Source organism: Ascaphus truei, chromosome 3 (genome assembly GCF_040206685.1).
Source record: "Ascaphus truei isolate aAscTru1 chromosome 3, aAscTru1.hap1, whole genome shotgun sequence".
NCBI classification, from domain to species: Eukaryota; Metazoa; Chordata; class Amphibia; order Anura; family Ascaphidae; genus Ascaphus; species Ascaphus truei.
This window is the reverse complement of record NC_134485.1, coordinates 57,393,953-57,414,180: the sequence shown is the minus strand read 5'-3', so window position 1 is coordinate 57,414,180 and position 20,228 is coordinate 57,393,953. Positions and strand designations below refer to the sequence as shown.

The 20,228-nt window shown below is 40.3% G+C and overlaps 1 protein-coding gene across 1 annotated transcript in view; it reads right to left on the bottom strand.

Moving 5' to 3' along the window:
• The window catches only part of CRYBG3 (crystallin beta-gamma domain containing 3), a 156,422-nt gene that overhangs the window by 50,902 nt on the left and 85,292 nt on the right, over positions 1-20,228 (bottom strand). The window contains exons 4-9 of the mRNA XM_075594047.1: positions 11,700-16,437; positions 9,255-9,302; positions 8,320-8,435; positions 6,375-6,519; positions 2,302-2,438; positions 1,300-1,414 (exon numbers count right to left, since the gene is read on the bottom strand). Of these exons, the coding sequence (XP_075450162.1) occupies positions 1,300-1,414; positions 2,302-2,438; positions 6,375-6,519; positions 8,320-8,435; positions 9,255-9,302; positions 11,700-16,437 (5,299 nt within the window). The remainder of the gene's footprint in view (positions 1-1,299; positions 1,415-2,301; positions 2,439-6,374; positions 6,520-8,319; positions 8,436-9,254; positions 9,303-11,699; positions 16,438-20,228) is intronic.

Below are 20,228 nucleotides of genomic sequence, written 5' to 3'. Positions count from 1 at the left end.
CTAAAACTAAAATTCAACAGTTTTAATAGTAATAATATATGTTTTCTTTGACAGGGTACACAGCATTGTACATAAAATGTTTGCAGGCACAGTGAGTCCCTGCCATGTATAGATAGAATGACTTGCCCAAGGTCACAAGAAGAATCTGATGCTTCAAGACAGTGAAATTACTACTGAGCTACTCCTTCAGCCCATTTCTTTGCTAGTAATTATTTCACACATATATATCTGCCCTATGAAGTGTTTATATGACATACTGCTAAATCACTCTTCGAGTAAGAGTACCTTTGCAACTCTCTGTCCTATTCACCTTACTTATGTACTTCACGGTCAAATCCTCGAAACTATCGGCAATTCCCAGGAAAAATTATATAATGGGGGAAGGGTCGGAGGCTTTTAACAGGTCCTAACAAACCTTGTCCAAATCTCTGAGACACCTTTAAAAATCATGTGCCATTATTTGAGACCTCCCAATGACCAACAAAGACGCCCAGCCTCCCACAGACCAATAAAGAGACCATAAACCAATTGAAACCCAAAAAGAATAATCCAACCCCAGTGACTAATACATACTCCCAAAAGAATAACAGACCCTAGAATAACCAATGCAAGTTAAAACAAACAAAAAAAAACTTAATTTGATTGGCTGTTCTTTTTAGACCTGTTTTTATTTTAGATGCGGAGATATCTGGGAAATAAAACAGTTTGAATACGCAAGATATATTCCAATGATTGAAATGAGCATATTGCCCATATATCTCGTGTGTTCACAGTTATCGCTCCACGTGGAATATAACTTGCTCTATCGAGATGGGTACTCTACTAAAGTAGTAAAGTCATAGGATAGTCATAGTAAAGTCCGACACTTTTTTTCCCTTCTCTCTCATCAAATTTTGCTTGAACTTTTTTGGCCTAATAATTTGAAGCTAGCATTTTCCGCATGTTCAAACTTTTTGGAAAGTTCAAAAAAAACATCAGCGTGCCAAATTTGGGTAAGTTTGCACATGTCTAGTATACCTATCAAGAACATTTCAGATTTTATAAAGTTGTGCACAGAGAAAAATTGGGTCCCACCTCACCAGCTTTGTCGATTTGGGTGTTTCTTACAGATCAGCAATGACAACCAATTGGAGCTAAAATGTTGAGTTGTTAAGTGCTCGATGAATCACCATAATACATTGTTTAGCCCACAGCTCCCATGGTATGGTTGCTGCCTTGCTATTGACAGCAGGAACAAAAAATTCAACAAGAAAGAAAAAAATCAATCAAAATAAAACATAAAACTGCAGACTTTCTCACCATTTTTAAAGGTCGTAGAGATCCTATACCAAATTCCTGAATTTCGGAGAGTAAACAGCCTTCTTCCAACACAATTACACTGCCACTATATTGAGGTTCTGCATAGGCTAGCCAGCTGAGGAGAAACCACATAATTTCAATACAATCTACACAGATATGTGGGCAATGTGTTTGGTATACAGGAAAGACAGGAAGTAGATCTGTGTATATAGGGTATAAATGGGCAAAGCAACATGTGCACCAAATGATTCAAGAAATCTAAACTGCATGAAACAAACGAGGGAAACTGATAGTGTTAGAAAGAACACAAGGACATCATGAGATCCAGGAGGGTCTAAGGTTCAAAGCAGCAGCTCCAACTGTAGAACAAAATTCAGCTGGTGTATGGTTAAAACTAGATGTCTGACACATATTTTTATGTAAATCAAACGACTATAAGTATAAATCAGTCCAAGTATGACCTTTTATTTATTTATTTCTAAATTCTTCCAACAGGACTTCTAAAAATGTTAACCTGGAGGTTAGAATGCCCTCTAAAATCAATGTCTCTTCTTTATACTGTACCTCTCTTGTACTATGCACAGTCATTCGGGATGTCATCCAGGGTGTGGGAATAAATCTGATTACTTTAGAATTTGGGTAGACAAATGATTGACTATCATCCTCCCTTTGCCCCCTCAGAACTCTCACGGTAAGTGACACAATTGCACATTTCCAATCATTGTTGTGTTGTTCAAAGTTGCAGCTGTATTAGGGAGATGTAGATTCATTGTACAGGTAGGTTGTAATATCTTTTAAGGGACCGGATATTCATAGATGAAAATATACTGAGTACTGAGCTTTCGAAAACTCATAGGTTTAAGTCTACTGTTAAAAGTACATTTGCATCAACATGGATAAAATGTAAAAGTTCCATGCAATTTACATTTCTGCCATTAATTTAAATTATACTGTCAAATGCATAAAAAAAAATAATGTTGAAAAAAACCCTGTGATACTCACACTCCTGACTTCACGGATAAAGAATGAGGGATTCCATCAATCAGATTTTCCAGCGAGGGTGCCTGTGTTTGTAAGCAAATTGACGATCCAGCTGTAGCAGATAGTGGGTTTAATAAAACCTCTGGAATGCTGCCATCCTATGGAAATCAAACAAATAGTGACTTTTAAAGACCAATTAGTCTGGTTTCCAATGCATAAGTATGCAGAAATTGTTGCTAAAAGCCATGTATCGTAAAAACAAAACATAAAACGATGGTTTTTTTTCAAACTTTTAAGAAAATGTATTTAATGTGCAAAACACAACAGCATGCAGTTAATTTAAGCAACGGTTTCATTAGACTTTTTTTCCAGTATTGCAATGGAGCATGAAAAAAAGTCAGAGATCATGACGAAAATATATTATTATTGCTGGAGAGGTAATTATGGTTATTACACAACAAGGTCTAACGAAGTTCTCGCATCCAGTCTGAAGCATAAACATCAGAACAGCAAGTCAGCAATATTAGTCAGCAATGTCAGTAAGCAATATTCAAACGGACGGATATTGTTTATAACTTTACACAGTACTTACTGTACGTTTGCACCCACCTTACTATTTTTTCTCTGTGTAATGAATCAATATAAAAGCTTTGGCTAGGATATTGCATACAAAGTAACATATTCAGTATCTGTGAGGCCTGACTAAACAAAATACTGTATGGATTGTGTGCAATGTGTTACTAGTTTGGGCATGTGGCTTTGATATTCAGAGAAAGCGTTTGTCTGTGATAAAAACAATGGGACAATGTTAGATTCCCCACTGCGCACTCTGCACTTAGCATGCCGTGGTTAGCACCATGCAACGCAAGGACTTGTAGTGCTTCTATCTCTGAGAAAGCACCCTGCCCTAATAAAACCATCACACAAATGTATTCTACACATTACTTTATTTCTGAGAATTTTATCATGGGCTAAACGGACAGTATGGGTCTATTACTGTCGTTCTCAAAACTTCTCAGTGATCATTGGCTACACCAGGTTTTAGGAATAACCAGTGCACGTGCAGACAGAAGAATGAATCTATTTTACATATGATTATATTGTTGGGTGATTGCTCTGGGTCCTGAGGAAAGGGTTAGGAACCACTAGGTGTACTGTATATTGAATAGTGCCAAATGGGAACTAAACAAGGGTTAACAACTGCTATAGGTTATGGCATTATAGTGAATATTTAATACCTATCTGTGCCTATAACAGGGATGCTCAAACTGGGGGCGCAAGATTGTTCAAGGGGTGGGGGGCGGCGGCATGGCGGCTGCAGAGGTTCTGCGCTCTTCCCCTAAGGCATTTAAATTAATGCCGGGGGATCGCGTGAGGCCTCTGCAACTTCACTTACCTTGTCGCCGGAGAGAAGGTAAGGGAGGGGGGGCGCGAGCAGGGAGGGAAGCAGGCAGGGGGGCGCAGCAGGGGAAGATTGTGCACCCCACGGCCTATAACATAGTGCTTTCATTTTATTTATGAAGCAACAGACAGTAACCTTTTTATTACCAGGTATGTGTCCGTTTCTGTAAACAGGCCCCACACTCTGTTCTGAGATATATACTGTATGAGGGCTCTCACAGCCTGAAATAATCTAGTTTGCCACATATACTTCTTCCAATGACCAGCAGGAGGTTTTTCTTACTTTGATATTGTCCCTTGCAATGAGAAGAACAGTTTGCTGGGTGTCCCCGTCCCAAAGCCTTTAACTTTGTAATAAGCAAGATAAAGACTCAGCTGAACATATATTGAATTGCCTCGGGGAAATCCCACATGCACAGAAACGACAGGCTTCCTGACATATAGGGTCTTATTCTATATCCACCAGCAGCTGTCTGGGACGTTTTTGGACCAAGAATGACTTCAGTGGGGATTTTCAGTTGAAAGCGGCCCGGACTGCTACATCGTGCTTACAGAATTACCCCCGTAGTGATTGTGCTTTTAGTTGCAAGCAGTATATTGATTAGCGGCTCCAGTGAAGCGCTGTGGCCTTTGGGGAACCACTCTGCCAAAATACAAAAAGGAACATGCCGTTCTTTACATTATACAGAAGAGATGCACTTTTAGTTTCCTGCAAGTAATGGGGCTAGGAGATATTAATAGACCTTATCAGATAATGCTGTTATTGACAGCTACCATTACAACTAACTAGCAATTCTTCAACCTTTTCGCTGCCGGATGTCTAGCAGCACTCACGGCCAAGTGATCACTTCCGCAGTAATCAAAACCACATCCCTCCCCACTGACGGAAATTATCTGGGCCCCAGCAACAACATTAGGGCACCCTAAAGATTAACACGACATATATTTATGTCAATTTGTTAACTCCATTACTCATCATAGAAATGCTGCAATACAAAATTCTGATTGCATAAGCACATAACGGGATTAAAACCTTAGACACCACCTTGAGTTGAATAGTAGTAAGATGTTCATTATATATATATATATTATATATATATATATATATATATATATATATATTCACATACATACATACACACACACACACACACACACACACACACATACATATATCAGGGTCAGCTTGGTGGCGACGCCATCAGTGCGACTGCACCTGGCTCCGCGCTTACAGAGACCCCGTGCTCTGCCCCGGTCCAACTCCAGTAATCACAGTTTAAATGTTGCAGTGGTTAAATTAGCGTCAACGTCTAAACTTTGTTTGCCAGGGGAGAGCGCGGGGCCTCTGTAAGTGTCGGCATGTCCTCCTGCTACCAAGTGACGATTCTTCACCATGGCAACGCAATGTCACCTGGTGCCGCTTTGCCATGTCAACGCAACGTCACATGACACGAGGGCGGGAAAGAGACCCCGCACATCACATGACGTTGCAGAGACAAGGCAACTTGATGTGGCAGGAGGAAATGCCGGGTCCAGAGGAAGTAAGAGGCCTCACCATACTCACTCTGCACCGGACCAGGCCAAACTCCCAGCCAGCCCTGATGTTTTTAATTAATTGGAGCTAAAAAAAAAGAAGATACCAATACATTTCTCTCCAAGGGGCTGATGTTATATGTGCCGTTTCTGGAAGAAATTCCCCATTGACTTAAGCACATATCAAATCAACCCCTCTGGCCCTTACTGTGTTTTCATTTCCCCTCTACTGACATCAGGCTCAGTTACCTGCCTCTACCCGACTTCCACTTTACTGAAGTGGGACTGCGCTTACTCTTCTCCAGTACTTTGGAACTAACCTGTTAATAGTCACTGGTAGAATAGGACCCTCCTTTCCTTTTATATTCCTGTTCCCTAACTGTGGTCCCTCCACCTCACCTGGTGGTCCGCTATACCTTCGTCTCTCTCAACATGACCCTCCTCTTCTGTCTTTAGTCTTATTATTCCTCCTTTTGTTTTTCTCCTTTCACTACTATACCTAGAATAGGGTTTTGCCCCCCCGCCCCCCTACCCAACGCCTTGCTAATACCATATTTGCCAGATTATAGGGCAACCCTGAATATAAAACGACCTCCAAATTTCATTAGTAGCTGGAAAGAAAAAAGTTTACACACACACACATACACACACACACACACACACAAACACACACGTTGTCTTCTTCTGTCCCTGTTTCTGTTTCTCTCTGTCTGAGTCTGTGTATCTTTGTCACTCTCTGTCTCTGTGTCTGTCTCTCTCTGTCTATGTGTCGGCCTCTCTCTGTTTGAGCTTCCTGCCACAAGCAACATGGCTGCTTCAGGCCCCCAAGGTGAAGCTTCCTCCGTTTTACCCTCCTACCTCATACATCCAACTGCCGATTGGCTCGCAAACTGGGCGGGGCCAGATTATAAGGCGCATATGCACTTTTCAACGTAACTTTGTTGAAAAAAAAAACATTGCGTTATAAATCGGGCAAACCCAGTACATTCATGGCCTCTGCTTGCACCGAGGATTTATAGGAACGTATTTCCTTTCAACTCTACTTGTATTTCAATACAAGGGAAAAGCAATGAAATAACCAGAAAGCATATTATACGGTACTAGTTGAACGCTATCAGAGAGTTGTTTGCATTTACATTGGTGATATGTTGTCACATTACCTTGGCTATTCTCTTAAGTGAACCTATAGTAATTGTATCTGTCTTATGATCTGCTCCCGCAGAACCACCAATGTGCAGCACAACTTCCCCTTCTTCAAGCACACGCGTCTGACCTTGGAAACTTGGTTTTTCATACAAAATCCAGCTGTCATAAAAGAAAGAAATATTGTAATAGTAGAAAGCAGCCAGTAAATACACAATCAAGCTTTGTCCCTTGCCCACCCTAACCTGGAAACGATTGCAACATTTGCTAAAAAATGGATACATGTGCAGGGGTGGGCAGCTCCAGTCCTCAAGACCCCTCAATGGGTCAGGTAAGACCCCCCAATGGGTCAGGTGTTCAGACTATCCCTGCATCAACGCAGGTGGCTCAATCAGAGGCTCAGCCTTTGACTGAGCCACTGATTAAGCCACCTGTGCTGAAGCAGGGATATCCTGGACAGCTGACCTGTTAGTGGCCCATGAGGACTGAAGTTGCCCTAGTGGATAATTTGCAGATAGTACACCTGAAGACGTTTTAAAGTAAAGACAATACCAATTCCTTGAGACCTACAGTACTTCACAGAGACTGCTAAAAAATAAGCCTGTAATTACTCCAAGCATGATAACACTCCCATTAGTATACTGTACACAAAGGTAGGTTTAAATGTGTTTGATGAGCCTTCCAAGTCTACTGATTAATGGTAACAATAAGAAAATTATCATTCACCAACCAACAACTGGAACCCAGACACCAGAATCAGTGCTTAACATTTGTTCCTATATAGCCCACAATGTTGCCTTGTAAGCCCATGAGTCTTAAGGTGGTCCTCTTTATTAAAAATGGTCCTTGACTTTTAAAAATGTTCATTTTAAATAATAGCTGCTTCTTTAGAAAGAAAACAGATAGAGGTGCGATTAATGCATATGTGTTTGAAAAGTGCCCTTTTCTGCACAGACTGGCATGTTGACATATTCTAGTACAGTACCAATAGACCTTATTTTTCAGAAGCAAAAAATCTTGCAGCATAAGGCGAGATCATCATTTCCCCCCCCCCCCCCACTACTTATTGCCTTGTCAAATCATGCGATTCGATAAGGACAATCTCGCAATTACTAGGATATTCCCCAGTGTCTTTTAAACCTTTTCCCTGGAATTAACTTGTTCTCATAGGCCAGGATTCCTCCAGTCACGATGCAGGGAATCGGAGCCCGATCCGGAGGTAACTGCTATTCATGTCAATAGTAGTTATTGACAGATTTGGGTGCAATACATCGCATAAGATTGCTGAATCCTTACCATACTGTTCTAGCCATGAGTGCCCAGAACTCCACGTCAACACTGCTTAAAGCAGTTAAAGACTAGTTTTTGATAATGATGAACCCCTTGAAACTCAGGATCGTCTTTATCAATACTGTTTAAAACACAAACAAAACCATGCTTGAAGGGGTATGCATCTTAAAGTGGCAATCCAAACCGGTGATCTTTTTTAACGAAGCTTATTTTATTTATTTCTTTACAGTGTATTGAAGCAGGGGATCTCCGGAGCTGAACCACAGTCATTTCAGCTCCGGGGACCACCTGGCTCCGGAGATACATACCTCTGTAGCAGGAGCCAGTAGCTGCTCTGCTTGGCTAGCAGGGATCACGTAATGGCCGCTTTTCAAAGCTCCCGCGCCCTGCCGGCCAATAGGAAGCCGTGAAGCTATTGGAGCGGCTTCCTATTGGCCCATGTGATGCGGGCGCTTTAAAAAGCAGAGGGATACTGGGATACTTTGGAGGTAAGTATATCTGGAAGCAGGGGATCCCCAGAGCTGGAATTAATGGGGTGCAAAAAAAATAAAAAAAATAACTTTGCAAAAAGTTAAAATCAATGGCTTGAATTGCTCCTTTAAACACAATGCCTTTTAGACACAGAAAGGGCTAGGATATTAGTTTTTTGTTATAGTTGTATGCGTGCCTTACCATCCCCTAATGGCTCCAATGTTTACTCCGTTTGGAAACATCCTGGATGTTGCATCGAGAACGTCACTGTAAAATGCTATCTTGTTTTCATTATCAATAATATCAGAAACGACCACCTGTATTTAATTAAGAGAACGGCATGAGCTAGCACAGTAACATACAGTTTACTCGTCCTTTAATCTGAGGAGACAGGTTAGGTTGTCTTCTAAGTTATGCGATACATATGCAGTGTGGATTTAATAGATTTGACATGTTTTTCACGGGACTACTCTTGATAGTCATGCAAAGGAAAAACTAAAGCATTGCAACATTACTGTGACCACTTCCTGTATTCTGCAACAAGATATGGCAGTATGGAATCAATTAGAACTCTGGTTATTTATTGTCCGTTTGTGGCACTTTACTGCTGTCACTTTGCAGCCTTGGTCATAAAATATTTATTTGCTATGTGCTGCAAACCATCGCAAAGCTAAAGCAATTATTCAAACTCTCAGTGCTATTTTTGGAAGATGCCTCTGACACAGATCAAGCTAATGAACCGCTTTGCTGTGCACTCCTGGCCCCCGTGGTAGTGAAGTACCTAAAATCCATTAGTGTGATATATGCTCGGTCTAAAATACTAACTACATTATTTGCTTTTCATCCGGTTATTGTTCCAGTAGAGCGGTGGGTGGCCAACTTCAGTCCTCAAGGGCCACCAACAGTTCAGATTTTCAGGATACCCCTGCTTCAGCACAGGTGGCTCAGTCGTTGACTGAGCCACTGATTGAGCCACCTGTGCTGAAGCAGGGATATCCTGAAAACCTGACCTGTTAGTGGCCCTTGAGGACAGGAGTTGGCCACCCCGGCAATAGATATACCATTGTGATTAGTTGGTACTGGCTGACAATGACCCCTCTGTGCATGATAGAATCCCATACAAAAATTCCCATTACCTTTCCAGGCCTTGGGTTGGATTTTAAGGAGTCACGGTCAATAGGGTTCTGCAAAAAAAAAAGAAACAATGAAAAATCCTGAGGAACCTGGTTATTAATTATTAATAAACAATGTTTCTGGCATAGGGTTTTGTAAGAAATCATATTATGTTACTCTATGTTAGAAATGTGTGCCATGCCCCGCCCTTTCACAATTGCATCGCTAGCGCTGATTGACGATGATTAATGCTCATTTCAATTATTAGTTATACAAAAAAGAGGAGCGGGGCCCCCTCATGTGATGCTTGCCAGGAGCAGACTATGCCTTGATATAATTCATCAACATCTTCATTGCAAAAGACAGTTTGTGAGACCCAGGATTAGAAATGTCCAATATGATAAAACACACCCCATACACATACCACTAGCCTATAATAGGTATATCTTGTGTGGTAATATGGGTATTTGTGCAGGACTGATCACATGAATGAAGTAAGGTAAGTTACTCACTGCTGACCTTGTGGGAATTTCCTGGTCCTGTCGGCGTGCTTCTACCCAGGAGTATCTGCAGAAAGAAATAGAAGGAACGGCGGTGCATCTGCTGCTGCTGAAGATAAATTGTAAACCAAAAACTGCAAACTGCAAAGATCTAGGTGCAAAAATGTATTAAAGGCACATTAAAAACAGCCAAAAGGTCACTCTGACGCGTTTCACGTGGTAACCCACGCTTTATCAAAGAGAAAGTATAACAACATTTAAATACCCATAATTCTCTCTCCTCACCTATGACGCTGCATTGCTAAGACCAATCAGAGGCGTCACACCCCCTTGCTGACGTGGGGCACGTAAGCCCGAGACATAGCCAGCTGAGCTGCATTGTGTAATTGTAAAGGAGGTGAAGTATCCTCCCAGCTATGACGCGACGGCCCGTCCGGCCAATCAACTGCCTTGTAAGACGGGTGCTCGTGAACAGTAGAATAAACAATTTTACAGAGTATATAATCGGAAGAGAGAGAGATGATGGGTATATTACTCAGAGGAATAGAACATACTGGGTCAAAGTTTCATATACATAATTCATTAATATAGACCATTTTAATTAAGGAAACAATGACCCACATAATAATTTTAAGAAAGTTAAAATCACTATCAACACTATAGTGAAGAGAAAAATAAAAACACACACAAATTGCTGTAAAAATACCCTCACAGTGTTAATTAAAATGGTCTATATTAATGAATTATGTATATGAAACTTTGACCCAGTATGTTCTATTCCTCTGAGTAATATACCCATCATCTCTCTCTTCCGATTATATACTCTGTAAAATTGTTTATTCTACTGTTCACGAGCACCCGTCTTACAAGGCAGTTGATTGGCCGGACGGGCCGTCGCGTCATAGCTGGGAGGATACTTCACCTCCTTTACAATTACACAATGCAGCTCAGCTGGCTATGTCTTGGGCTTACGTGCCCCACGTCAGCAAGGGGGTGTGACGCCTCTGATTGGTCTTAGCAATGCAGCATCATAGGTGAGGAGAGAGAATTATGGGTATTTAAATGTGTGATCGGTTGTTATACTTTCTCTTTGATAAAGCGTGGGTCACCACATGAAACGCGTCAGAGTGACCTTTTGGCTGTTTTTAATGTGCCTTTAATAAATTTTTGCACCTAGATCTTTGCAGTTTGCAGTTTTTGGTTTACAATTTATCTTCAGCAGCAGCAGATGCACCGCCGTTCCTTCTATTTCTTTCTGCAATTATTAGTTATGAGTTATGTCCTCTTTGTAGCACTAGCGTTATTTACTGTAGAGTTAATGCATTCGTCATGTATACAACGGAGCTGCATATCGCAACCCATTTCTAAATAAAGAAATGTTAGTGAATGTGAAGGTCATTCAAAACGATGCCGCCGCAATCCCATTTTTTTTAATAAAGACTTGAAACGCATGAATCTAGCTCGTAATGTTTAGGTCAAACCCATGGTCAAACTTGAAAGAGCCAGCATCTGAATGATTTGGGAAAATTTGAGGAAGAATCAATTTATTTGATATTAAAAAAAAAAAAAAAAATAGATGAAAAAAGTGTGAGTTGGTATAAATTGAATATTTAGAAGGTAATCTTTGCCTCCTTGTAAAGCAGGTGGTCTCAAACTCAGTCCTCAAGGGCCATCAACAGGCCAGTTTCTATGGCTATCCCCCCTTCAGCACAGGTGGCTCAATCAGTGGCTCAGTTGAAGACTGACCTGTTGGGGGGTCTTGAGGATTGGCGTTGAGCACCCCTGGTCTAAAGCAACCATCCAACATTGTATTAATATGCAAATGAGTGCAAGTGTACTGGTTATTCCTAAAACCTGCTGTGGTTGGTGATTCCTGAGAAGACATTTTAAAACACGATATAAAATAATCAATCTTGTTCTAAGTTGTAAGGAATAGGTATTGTGCTTGTCAATTGATACACTCCTTACCATTACTGGAGCTTGTGTTTTCAGAGAATCGTCTTCTTGAGAGTTGTATAACTTTTCCAGAAAAACACTTCCTTTAATTTCTTTATTGTTGGAATAGTTTTGAGTAGCATTGAAATACTGATAATATACACTTCTTGAAACTGGACGTGGCTTGCTTCCTATGTCGGAGTTTTGGATGAAAAGACTTGGTTCTGTTGTCATCTGTAACGGTGAAGGTTCATTTAAGGGAATGGGATGCGAAGTGACTTCTGTGTTAGAATTTGTGTCGGGTAGACTGGAATCTGTGTTCATCTCCAATGCAGAAGACTCATTCCCAGAACCTGGATGCAGCTTTGTTTCCATGCTAGATTTTGGCCTGAACACACTGGATTGTTTGGTCATGTGTAAAAGGAGAGACTGACGTCCTGAACTCACAAGAGGCCTGGTGTCTGCATTAGGTTTAGTAACAAACATACTGGATAGTGTGATTATTTGTGGCAGAGACGACTCCGTTTCTGTTCCCTCCTCCTTCTGGTGAACCATGATAGATGGAGGGCGTTTGTTTTCTAAGGTTCCTGTTCCGTCTTTATCTGACTGGTCATTGGCTAAAGGTGCTTCATTATTAGATAATGGAACACTTTCTTCACATGATGCTTCTTCTGAATCATGTATTCTGTCACTTTGTTTTAAACGATCGGATACTGACTGGAGGAGTGATAAGATTGAATTTTGGTCATTTGCATTATTTGAGGTTGTTCCATCAGCATGTCTCGGTGAAACACTATTGGACAAAACATCCTCAGAAGAGCTATCATCCTCATATATTGGAGACAAAGCAAAAGGGTACATTCTCATCCGCTTGGCTTGAATGGACAGAAATGAGTCAGGATTATTAGCTTCATTGATGCTATCTGTATCATTTTCTTCATCAGTGGGTTCATCATCGCTTTCACTTATTTCAAAGTAGTGACCATTATGCACAGACCAATGAAAGGGAATGGACATATCATTATTTGTATCCGAAAGGGATATGCTTCCCTCTTCTATGACATCACTAAAATCATTTGTAGTTTGCTGGATATCTGAGAAATTCATTTTCAAAAAGCTTAATTGATCTATGTACTCATTGTAATCGAGATTTTCACTTGTATCCAATTTCACATTTTCAGTGTCCATATCTTCTTGCACTTTGGCTTTTAAATTGTCTCCATGTGAAATGTCTGGAAGTATATTCTCATCCCTTGTGCTATCAGACCGATCTAAAGTCTGTAAAAGCTGATCTGACTTTTCCATTTCTGGGAAAATATTGTCGTCTATATATCCATTCACATCATGGTCACTTATGTTGACTTCGTCACTTGAAATTCCTTCACAACTTAATTCCTTTAATGTGTAACGGTCACTTTCTTTGGTAGATGCTACATTACTCTGAAATAAATCTGGTAATATTACATTTGAGTTTATTTCACAAGAAGGAATGTGATTCGTATTTTTGCACAAACTATTAGCCATTTCTAACATAGATACGTTTTTGCTTGAATCTGAAGTGTCCTGTGCTGCTTCACTTATACGGTCTGTCAATGCAATATTTAGCTCTTTAGTTATTTTAGATTGAACTATCTCATCTGCGGTGACGTTTTTGTTCAAACTGGTTTGTAGCAGATAAGAAATTATGTTTTGTTTAGCAGAGACTATAACTTCATTTACGATTTCTTCAGCCCTGGACACAAATGGATCTTTGCTTTCAGGGTATTTACACACCATATTTGCACAAGGCACCCCTGCTAATGCAGTTTCCATGCAGTCTGCTTCAGAGCCGTCAGCTGAGGTCTTAAGTGATTCATTTTCACTTGATTTGTGTGTTATTAATTTCACTTCTATAATGTCTGGTGTAATAAAGCTCAGATTGCTTTCGCAAATCTGAACTATATTATTATTTTTTTCTTTGCTTTGTATTTCTCCTAAGGCTGAATGCAATGCATTGCCAATAATTTCATTGGCTTTTTGTATCAATAAAGCATTATCTGATGACTCAGGATGAGCTTTTGTTGAAAGGATAAACTCCTGCTCTCTCTTGGGAATTGTAGAACTTAATGGTGAAGCCGGAGAGTTGTCAGGTGTTTCAGTACAGGTGCTTAAATCGTCTTTTAATGAAACAGAACACAATACATTGTGAGATTTTCCTGTCGCTCTGTGGTTGACTTCTAGCTCCATCTGAGAATCGGTTCCATTTTTAATTAACTCACTTCCCTTAGATTCCAAATGAGAAAAATTGGACAACAATATCTCATTTGCCATTTCATTTTCGTGTTTGAGAGTTTGGGTCGGAATATTGATACAGCTGCCATTTAGGGTCTTCATTATAGGGGCAGAATTGTCACTTTTTGTGTTTTCTACATTTACATCTGGTGATTTAGCTCTTGTTATTGGTAATTCACTTTCTATAATGGGATCTATAGGTTTTATAGCTACACAAGCACTATCACTTACATATTCAGTTACCAATGTAGCTGCATTAATACTCTCCGCTGCAATGATGTTACCTTCATTTGCTGAATCAACTTTTATAGCCTCTGTGTCAGTTTTCAATATAGAGGTTGTTTCATCTTCAGGTTTCAAAGTAGTGGATGGAATATCAGCAATCTGTGCATCTTGACATTCACTGAAGGGTAATGCAATAGGTGGGATGTAATCATCTTTAAGTTTGTCAGTAGATATGACTTGGTTAAGATTTCTAACATTACAGGACATGTTGGGCAGGTTATTCATAAGGATAACTTCAGATTCAATGTTAGAGGAAAGTTCTTCAAGTCTAGCACAGCTTTCATTTTCTTGGGTATGTCCAGGAATCTGAAAATCCCTAACGTTTGTTATGTCCACAGATGGAGGCGACAAGTTCGGTAAACAGATGTGCTCTGGTTCCAAAGCAGGAGATGTGAGTTTACCTACAGATACGACTTCTGATTGGAAAGAATGAGGAGCAATTTTCACCTCTTTAACATCTACAGATTTCACCGAAACCGTTGCAACATAAACATCTGTTGAATTAAGATAGGTGGGCGCATGAGAATCCTCTAAAACGGATGAATAAAGTTCAAGTAAAGGTTTTTCAGCCGTTGCATCACTACCAGAATAAGCTGCACAATTGGCTTCCTCATGGTCATTTGGGAAATGAAGATTAGCCGTTTCCTTTTTGCTAAGAACATGAACTTGTTCAATTGTTGGTAAAATGTTCCCTTCACATTGATGTGCTGCTATAACACTATTTTCAGGTATCGTTCTGTCTGACTCAACCAAACCAGTTATGCTGGTGTCTTGACCATTTACGGTTGCAAGTGGGACAGACTCGATGTTGTTGTGAAGATCAGGAGACCTTCTAACCGGGATATCTTCATCCGGTGTATACTCTTTCGATGATGAAACTATTCCAGAATCAACACCGTCAGATGGAGGCAAAGGGCTGTTACATCTGACATCAATAGATGTAATGGGTGATGAAAGTGGGTCAGAAGCTGTGGTGAGAGGAGGAGACTGACACTCGCTGCAGTCATCAGATAAAAGTACCTGTGCAGATTCTTTGACATGGCTGTCATTCCGAGATGAATTGGACAGAGAACAAATATTGTTCAAATGGTTGCCAGTTACTGGTTCAATATTGGGCAACAAGTCATCCTGACATTTTTTACCAAGCATAATAGTCTTAGACATATCAACAGAATTAAGATCAGTAAAAGTCATACTTAAGTGCACATCATTTGTTTCCTTGGCAGTTATATTGATCTGATCCGTGCTGTCATTGTCACTGCTATTACTGCTGTTATTACTATTCTCAGCAGCAGTGGGAATTTCTAGTGCCGTTTCAATTGGCATGTTACCATTCTCCAAGTTCCCCACAATTGTGACACTTTCTGATGCGCCATGAATAGGAACAATGTTTGTGTTCATATCGAATTGAGGCATAGATATATCACAGCTTGGATCAGTAGCATGGTGGATGGAATTATTTGTTTCAGGCGAAAGACAAGGTGAGCTAACTCTTTCATTCTTTTGCAAATGTTCAGAACTGACCTGGAACACACCATTGTCTATCTCTACCACTGGCTGATCAGAGATGCCAGGGAAATCCTCAATGAATGTAGGATCGTTATTATTTAACGTTACACTTGTAGTTGAAGAGGACTCCATTTCCTTTTCTTTGGTATCATAGTATTTGGTAGAATTATCAGCCAAGGAATTGCCATTAGTTGTGCAAGAAGTGTCAGCATTGAGCTGGAGATCCACTTGTGTTTGGATGCAAGTTCCATTTTCTTTTCCATCAAACTGTTGATCAACTGAACTACGTTTGGATGAAACCTGGCAACTCAAGCTACTTGGGGCCAGATTGTTATCTAGCAATAACTTATCATTGCCTATTTTAGCATGTATATTTGGTGCTATTTTAGACAAATCATCTGCACTGTTGAAGTTCTCCTCCTCCCTTGGTTGTAATCGATTTTTGATGTGGATCTTTGCAGGTGGTACCTCCTCTTCATTAATTCTAGGGAGGTCTGCAACTTGCTCCCTTTTACGCCGTTGGTGGGATAAAACAGAATTCTGATCATCTGATATTGTAGTAGCTGTGTCTCTGTCGGGGGCCTCTTCTTTTTCAGGGATGGGAGAATTTATATCTGGCCGTCTCTTGAGGAGCTTCCTTATCCGCCTGGATCCTCTGTAGGTGCCGTATGTTACCGCTGGTGCGTCTTGTTTGCCGCCACTTTGCCTGTGGAAATATTGACCGTTATTGTAAAAAGATATTTGAAGTGTAATTAAAAACAGTCAACATGTATACAAGCACCAGATCAGGCTCACTTCTGCTGTAACGCACGGAAGTGGTGTTGGAAAAAAATACAACTTTTGTTTTGTCAGCTAAATACATTTGAGGCAAAGAGGCTCCCAGATCCACAAAAGGGGCCTGTGGGTTAGCAGGTGTTTACTCCTATTCATATGAATGTGAGCTGAGGCGTGCTAAAGTTTAGCCCTCTTTTGTGGATCTGGGTCTAAATTCTGCTGTGATGATGACATGTTCGGCTTCAAGTCACATAATCCATCCTATGGAAATACCGCTCAAAATCCAAAATTTAAAAAAGCACAAGCACGAATTGCTCATCTAAAAGACATTTGCAATTAAAATAACAGTTTAAAGCAGCAGGTCGCGCTGATCGAGATTACCACGGTAACGTCACAAGCTAGAGATTAAGAAAATGCTGTTTTCTCACACTAGAAAAATATCTTCTTTTTTTTTTTTATAAAACAGCGGGCTCATGGGGAAAGATACTAACATTATATAATATAAGCTCATATAGACTCATATAGACTTGCTGAATCAATTCCTAAACAGATGGGCTTTTTTTTTCATTTTTGGGGCTGTTCCCATTTCTTAAGAAATTTTTCAACATTGTTTATTTACGTTTTTTCCTCTCTTTTTTTATTACATATGATTTTTGCTTTTTCCACTCATTGATCCCCCAGGCTTTGATATATATTTAGTTTTGTCCATTGGGGTTTACTACTTCTCGGGTGGAAACGGGTAAACCTCATTGGAGAGAGACAATAGAAAGCCACACCGTCACTGAGGCATTGTGGCCTTGTACTGGTGGACCCAGACAGCCATCTTTTTTTATTTATTTAATTTCCTAGTACAGTTCAACTCATGATGACATTTTCTGTTCAGACTATATTTTAAAAAAAGGCGCTCCGGAGGAAACGCTCGCTGCTTCTTCTCCCATATTTAAGATCGTGGAAGCTGCCTTAGTATGGTTGCAGTGGTAATTTGAGGCCTTTGTTTTAGGCCAATTTTTCTCAAACCTCTTCTTGTGAAACCCCAGCTGGGCCATGTTTAAGGGATAACATCTAATCACTAGAGATGTACGAATGTCTTCAAATTTGCTTCACAAGCATTCTAGAATCCCAATAATTTTGCCAATCTTGTAAAGAAAAGTCGTAATTTTCATCAGAATTTAGTAAAAACAGCAGTATACTCAATATAAGGAAATGTCACCTTTCATATCGGCTTTTAATGATCAGCAAATTTTGTGAAGGCTGCCAAATTAATTAAAAAGACAAATTTTGCCTGGTTTGCGAACTTTAGCAAAACGTTTGTACACCTCTACTAAACAGACATTGACATGTAAAATAGGTGCAGGTCATGTTATTCATTGATTGTTCCTAAAATCTGATCCGGATGGGGTGTCCCACGGAGAGAGAGACAAGAAACCCCTTATTTAGGCCCAGATCCACAAAGTGCTGTTAAGCCACAAAACATGGCGGTCACCTAATTTAACCTTTTGAGTGCCCTGGGACGTAGCTTCTACATAGTGGGTTCTGGCCATAGTAGGTCTACCATGACGTACAGTAGTCCCCACCCAAAAAATGTGAATTTCCTTAGAGGAGATTGTGTCCAGCACACACCTATGGAGCACAGGTCACGATCGGCACTCATGGCGAACGGAAGGGGGGTGACTCTTCTCCTTCCATTTCACCAGTGACAGGCCGGGCATGGGATCACGGGTGCGGCGGCACACCGGCACCCAAAGGGTTAATGTCACATTGATATTAACGGTGTTTCTTGAAAGGACAATAACATAATATTAAGCCATGTTTTCTCCCAATCAGGAGCACAGCGTTAACTGTAAAGATGATGATATGCAACTGATAAGCAAATGTGACGTTATTAAAACATTGCATATCCACAAAAGTAAGTTAAGGTTAACGCGGGGACATAATGTTACATTATGTAAGTTATTCCTAAACTTGGAGTCACACATAAAATAGGGCCTTTGCGGTGTTGGGATGGGTATAACTCCGCAGTTCGGCATAATTTAAATAACAACGCATTATTTGCCAGCATTATATCCCTCTCCTCTCTCAACTTGAGGTAAACACCTATTTCAGGGTCTGGATCAGAGCAGCTCCAAGACATAGCTCACATCACATTCTTTAGAGATCACGCAAAGTTATGCTACAATAACGTGACATTCAACCTATGCTAATGGCATATAGGACAGCCTTTGTTTTTTTGCATATAATGATCTGTTCCTGTTTTATGTAGTGTCATGTGATGAGCCCTGATTTAACAGAGCGTCCTGGATCTCGGCCAAATAAGTGAAAATACTGTAACTCGTTGGTGACGTTACACAGACTGTAAATCATATCTCCAACAATGCTGCTACCGAACTGCCCATTGATAGGTTTACAACAGAAGATGACATGAGACGGAGACTCTTATCCAAGCTACTGTCAAACCACTTTCCTGGGCTGGAGCAGAGATCAGCTCGGGTTTAAAGCAGCAATACTACATTCCCCCCTTTTCTTCTTCTTATTTTTATACGTAAAGCACGTGGCAATGTATAATTCTACATTCTTACCTAAGCTGGCAACCGTTTGGTGCACCTGATTGTGTGCCTAACATAATGACTGCCTTTCAGTTTCAATCAATCCTTCAGTCACTGTAACTCAGCAGCTACAATGTATCTTGATATTACCATGGCAACATTATCTATTGTTACAGTTTACAGCTCACACTGCTGGGAATATTGACAACAAATTACCACAAACAGGAAAGTATTGCAAATATATGCACTGCTTGGGAGGTGGGCTAAAGGCTGCTATAGGAATCAAAGGATGCTTTAAAACAAATTAAAAATGGCATTAAGAGTTGAATAATAATAATAATACAGAACTGATTTTTTTTTTTTAAATCACATGTTTTGCTGCTTTAAATGAATAGCAGTTTGCACAATGCATATTATTTGAAACCAGTCATTTTAATATATTCAGGTTGTTCCCAGAACAGGAATCCACAAGATCGCGGAAGTCTCCAATGTTTTTGAATGCATAATGTGGACTCCTTGTGCCCTCAGCGCCCGGAGATTTATTCATAGTGTTTTATGCCCTCTCCTTTCCATTCATTAAAAAAAAAATGACATCTGGGATAATTATCAGTCGGCCTTAATTATGCTAAATGACTGAACATCAGATGTAGCTGTGTATAGCTCCCCCTAGCGTGTTGCAGCGGGACACGACTCGCTAGCGGTAGCAGCTGCCATTGTAATGTCATTAGCCGCGCACGAAAAAGGGGCAGCGCTAACACGCTATTGCACCCTTCACGCCTGCTAGATCTGTATTAATATTGTAGATATGCACTCTAAATGTCCAGAAGTTGTTATATAAATCATACAGTAGGTATAAAATTGAAACAATTACTATCATACCAACGCAAAAGTAAGATCAGGCAGAAAAAAAAAGAAGAGATGATGCTACAGACGTAGCAGACGTATTACCCCGTTAACGCGTTAAATAATGCGTGCGCATATCTCCTTAACGATTGCGTTAACGTTAATGGCAGCAGGAACGTCTGCTACCTCTGTAGTTTATCATAGTGCATTGTAGGGTCCTAGTGACAGTGTTTGTGGTGATATGAATACAAACACTATGCAAATCTGGAGGAAAAAGAAGTGCCCTCTTGTAGCCTGAGGTGTGGAGATGTATCTTGTTCCTATACAGTGATACTAC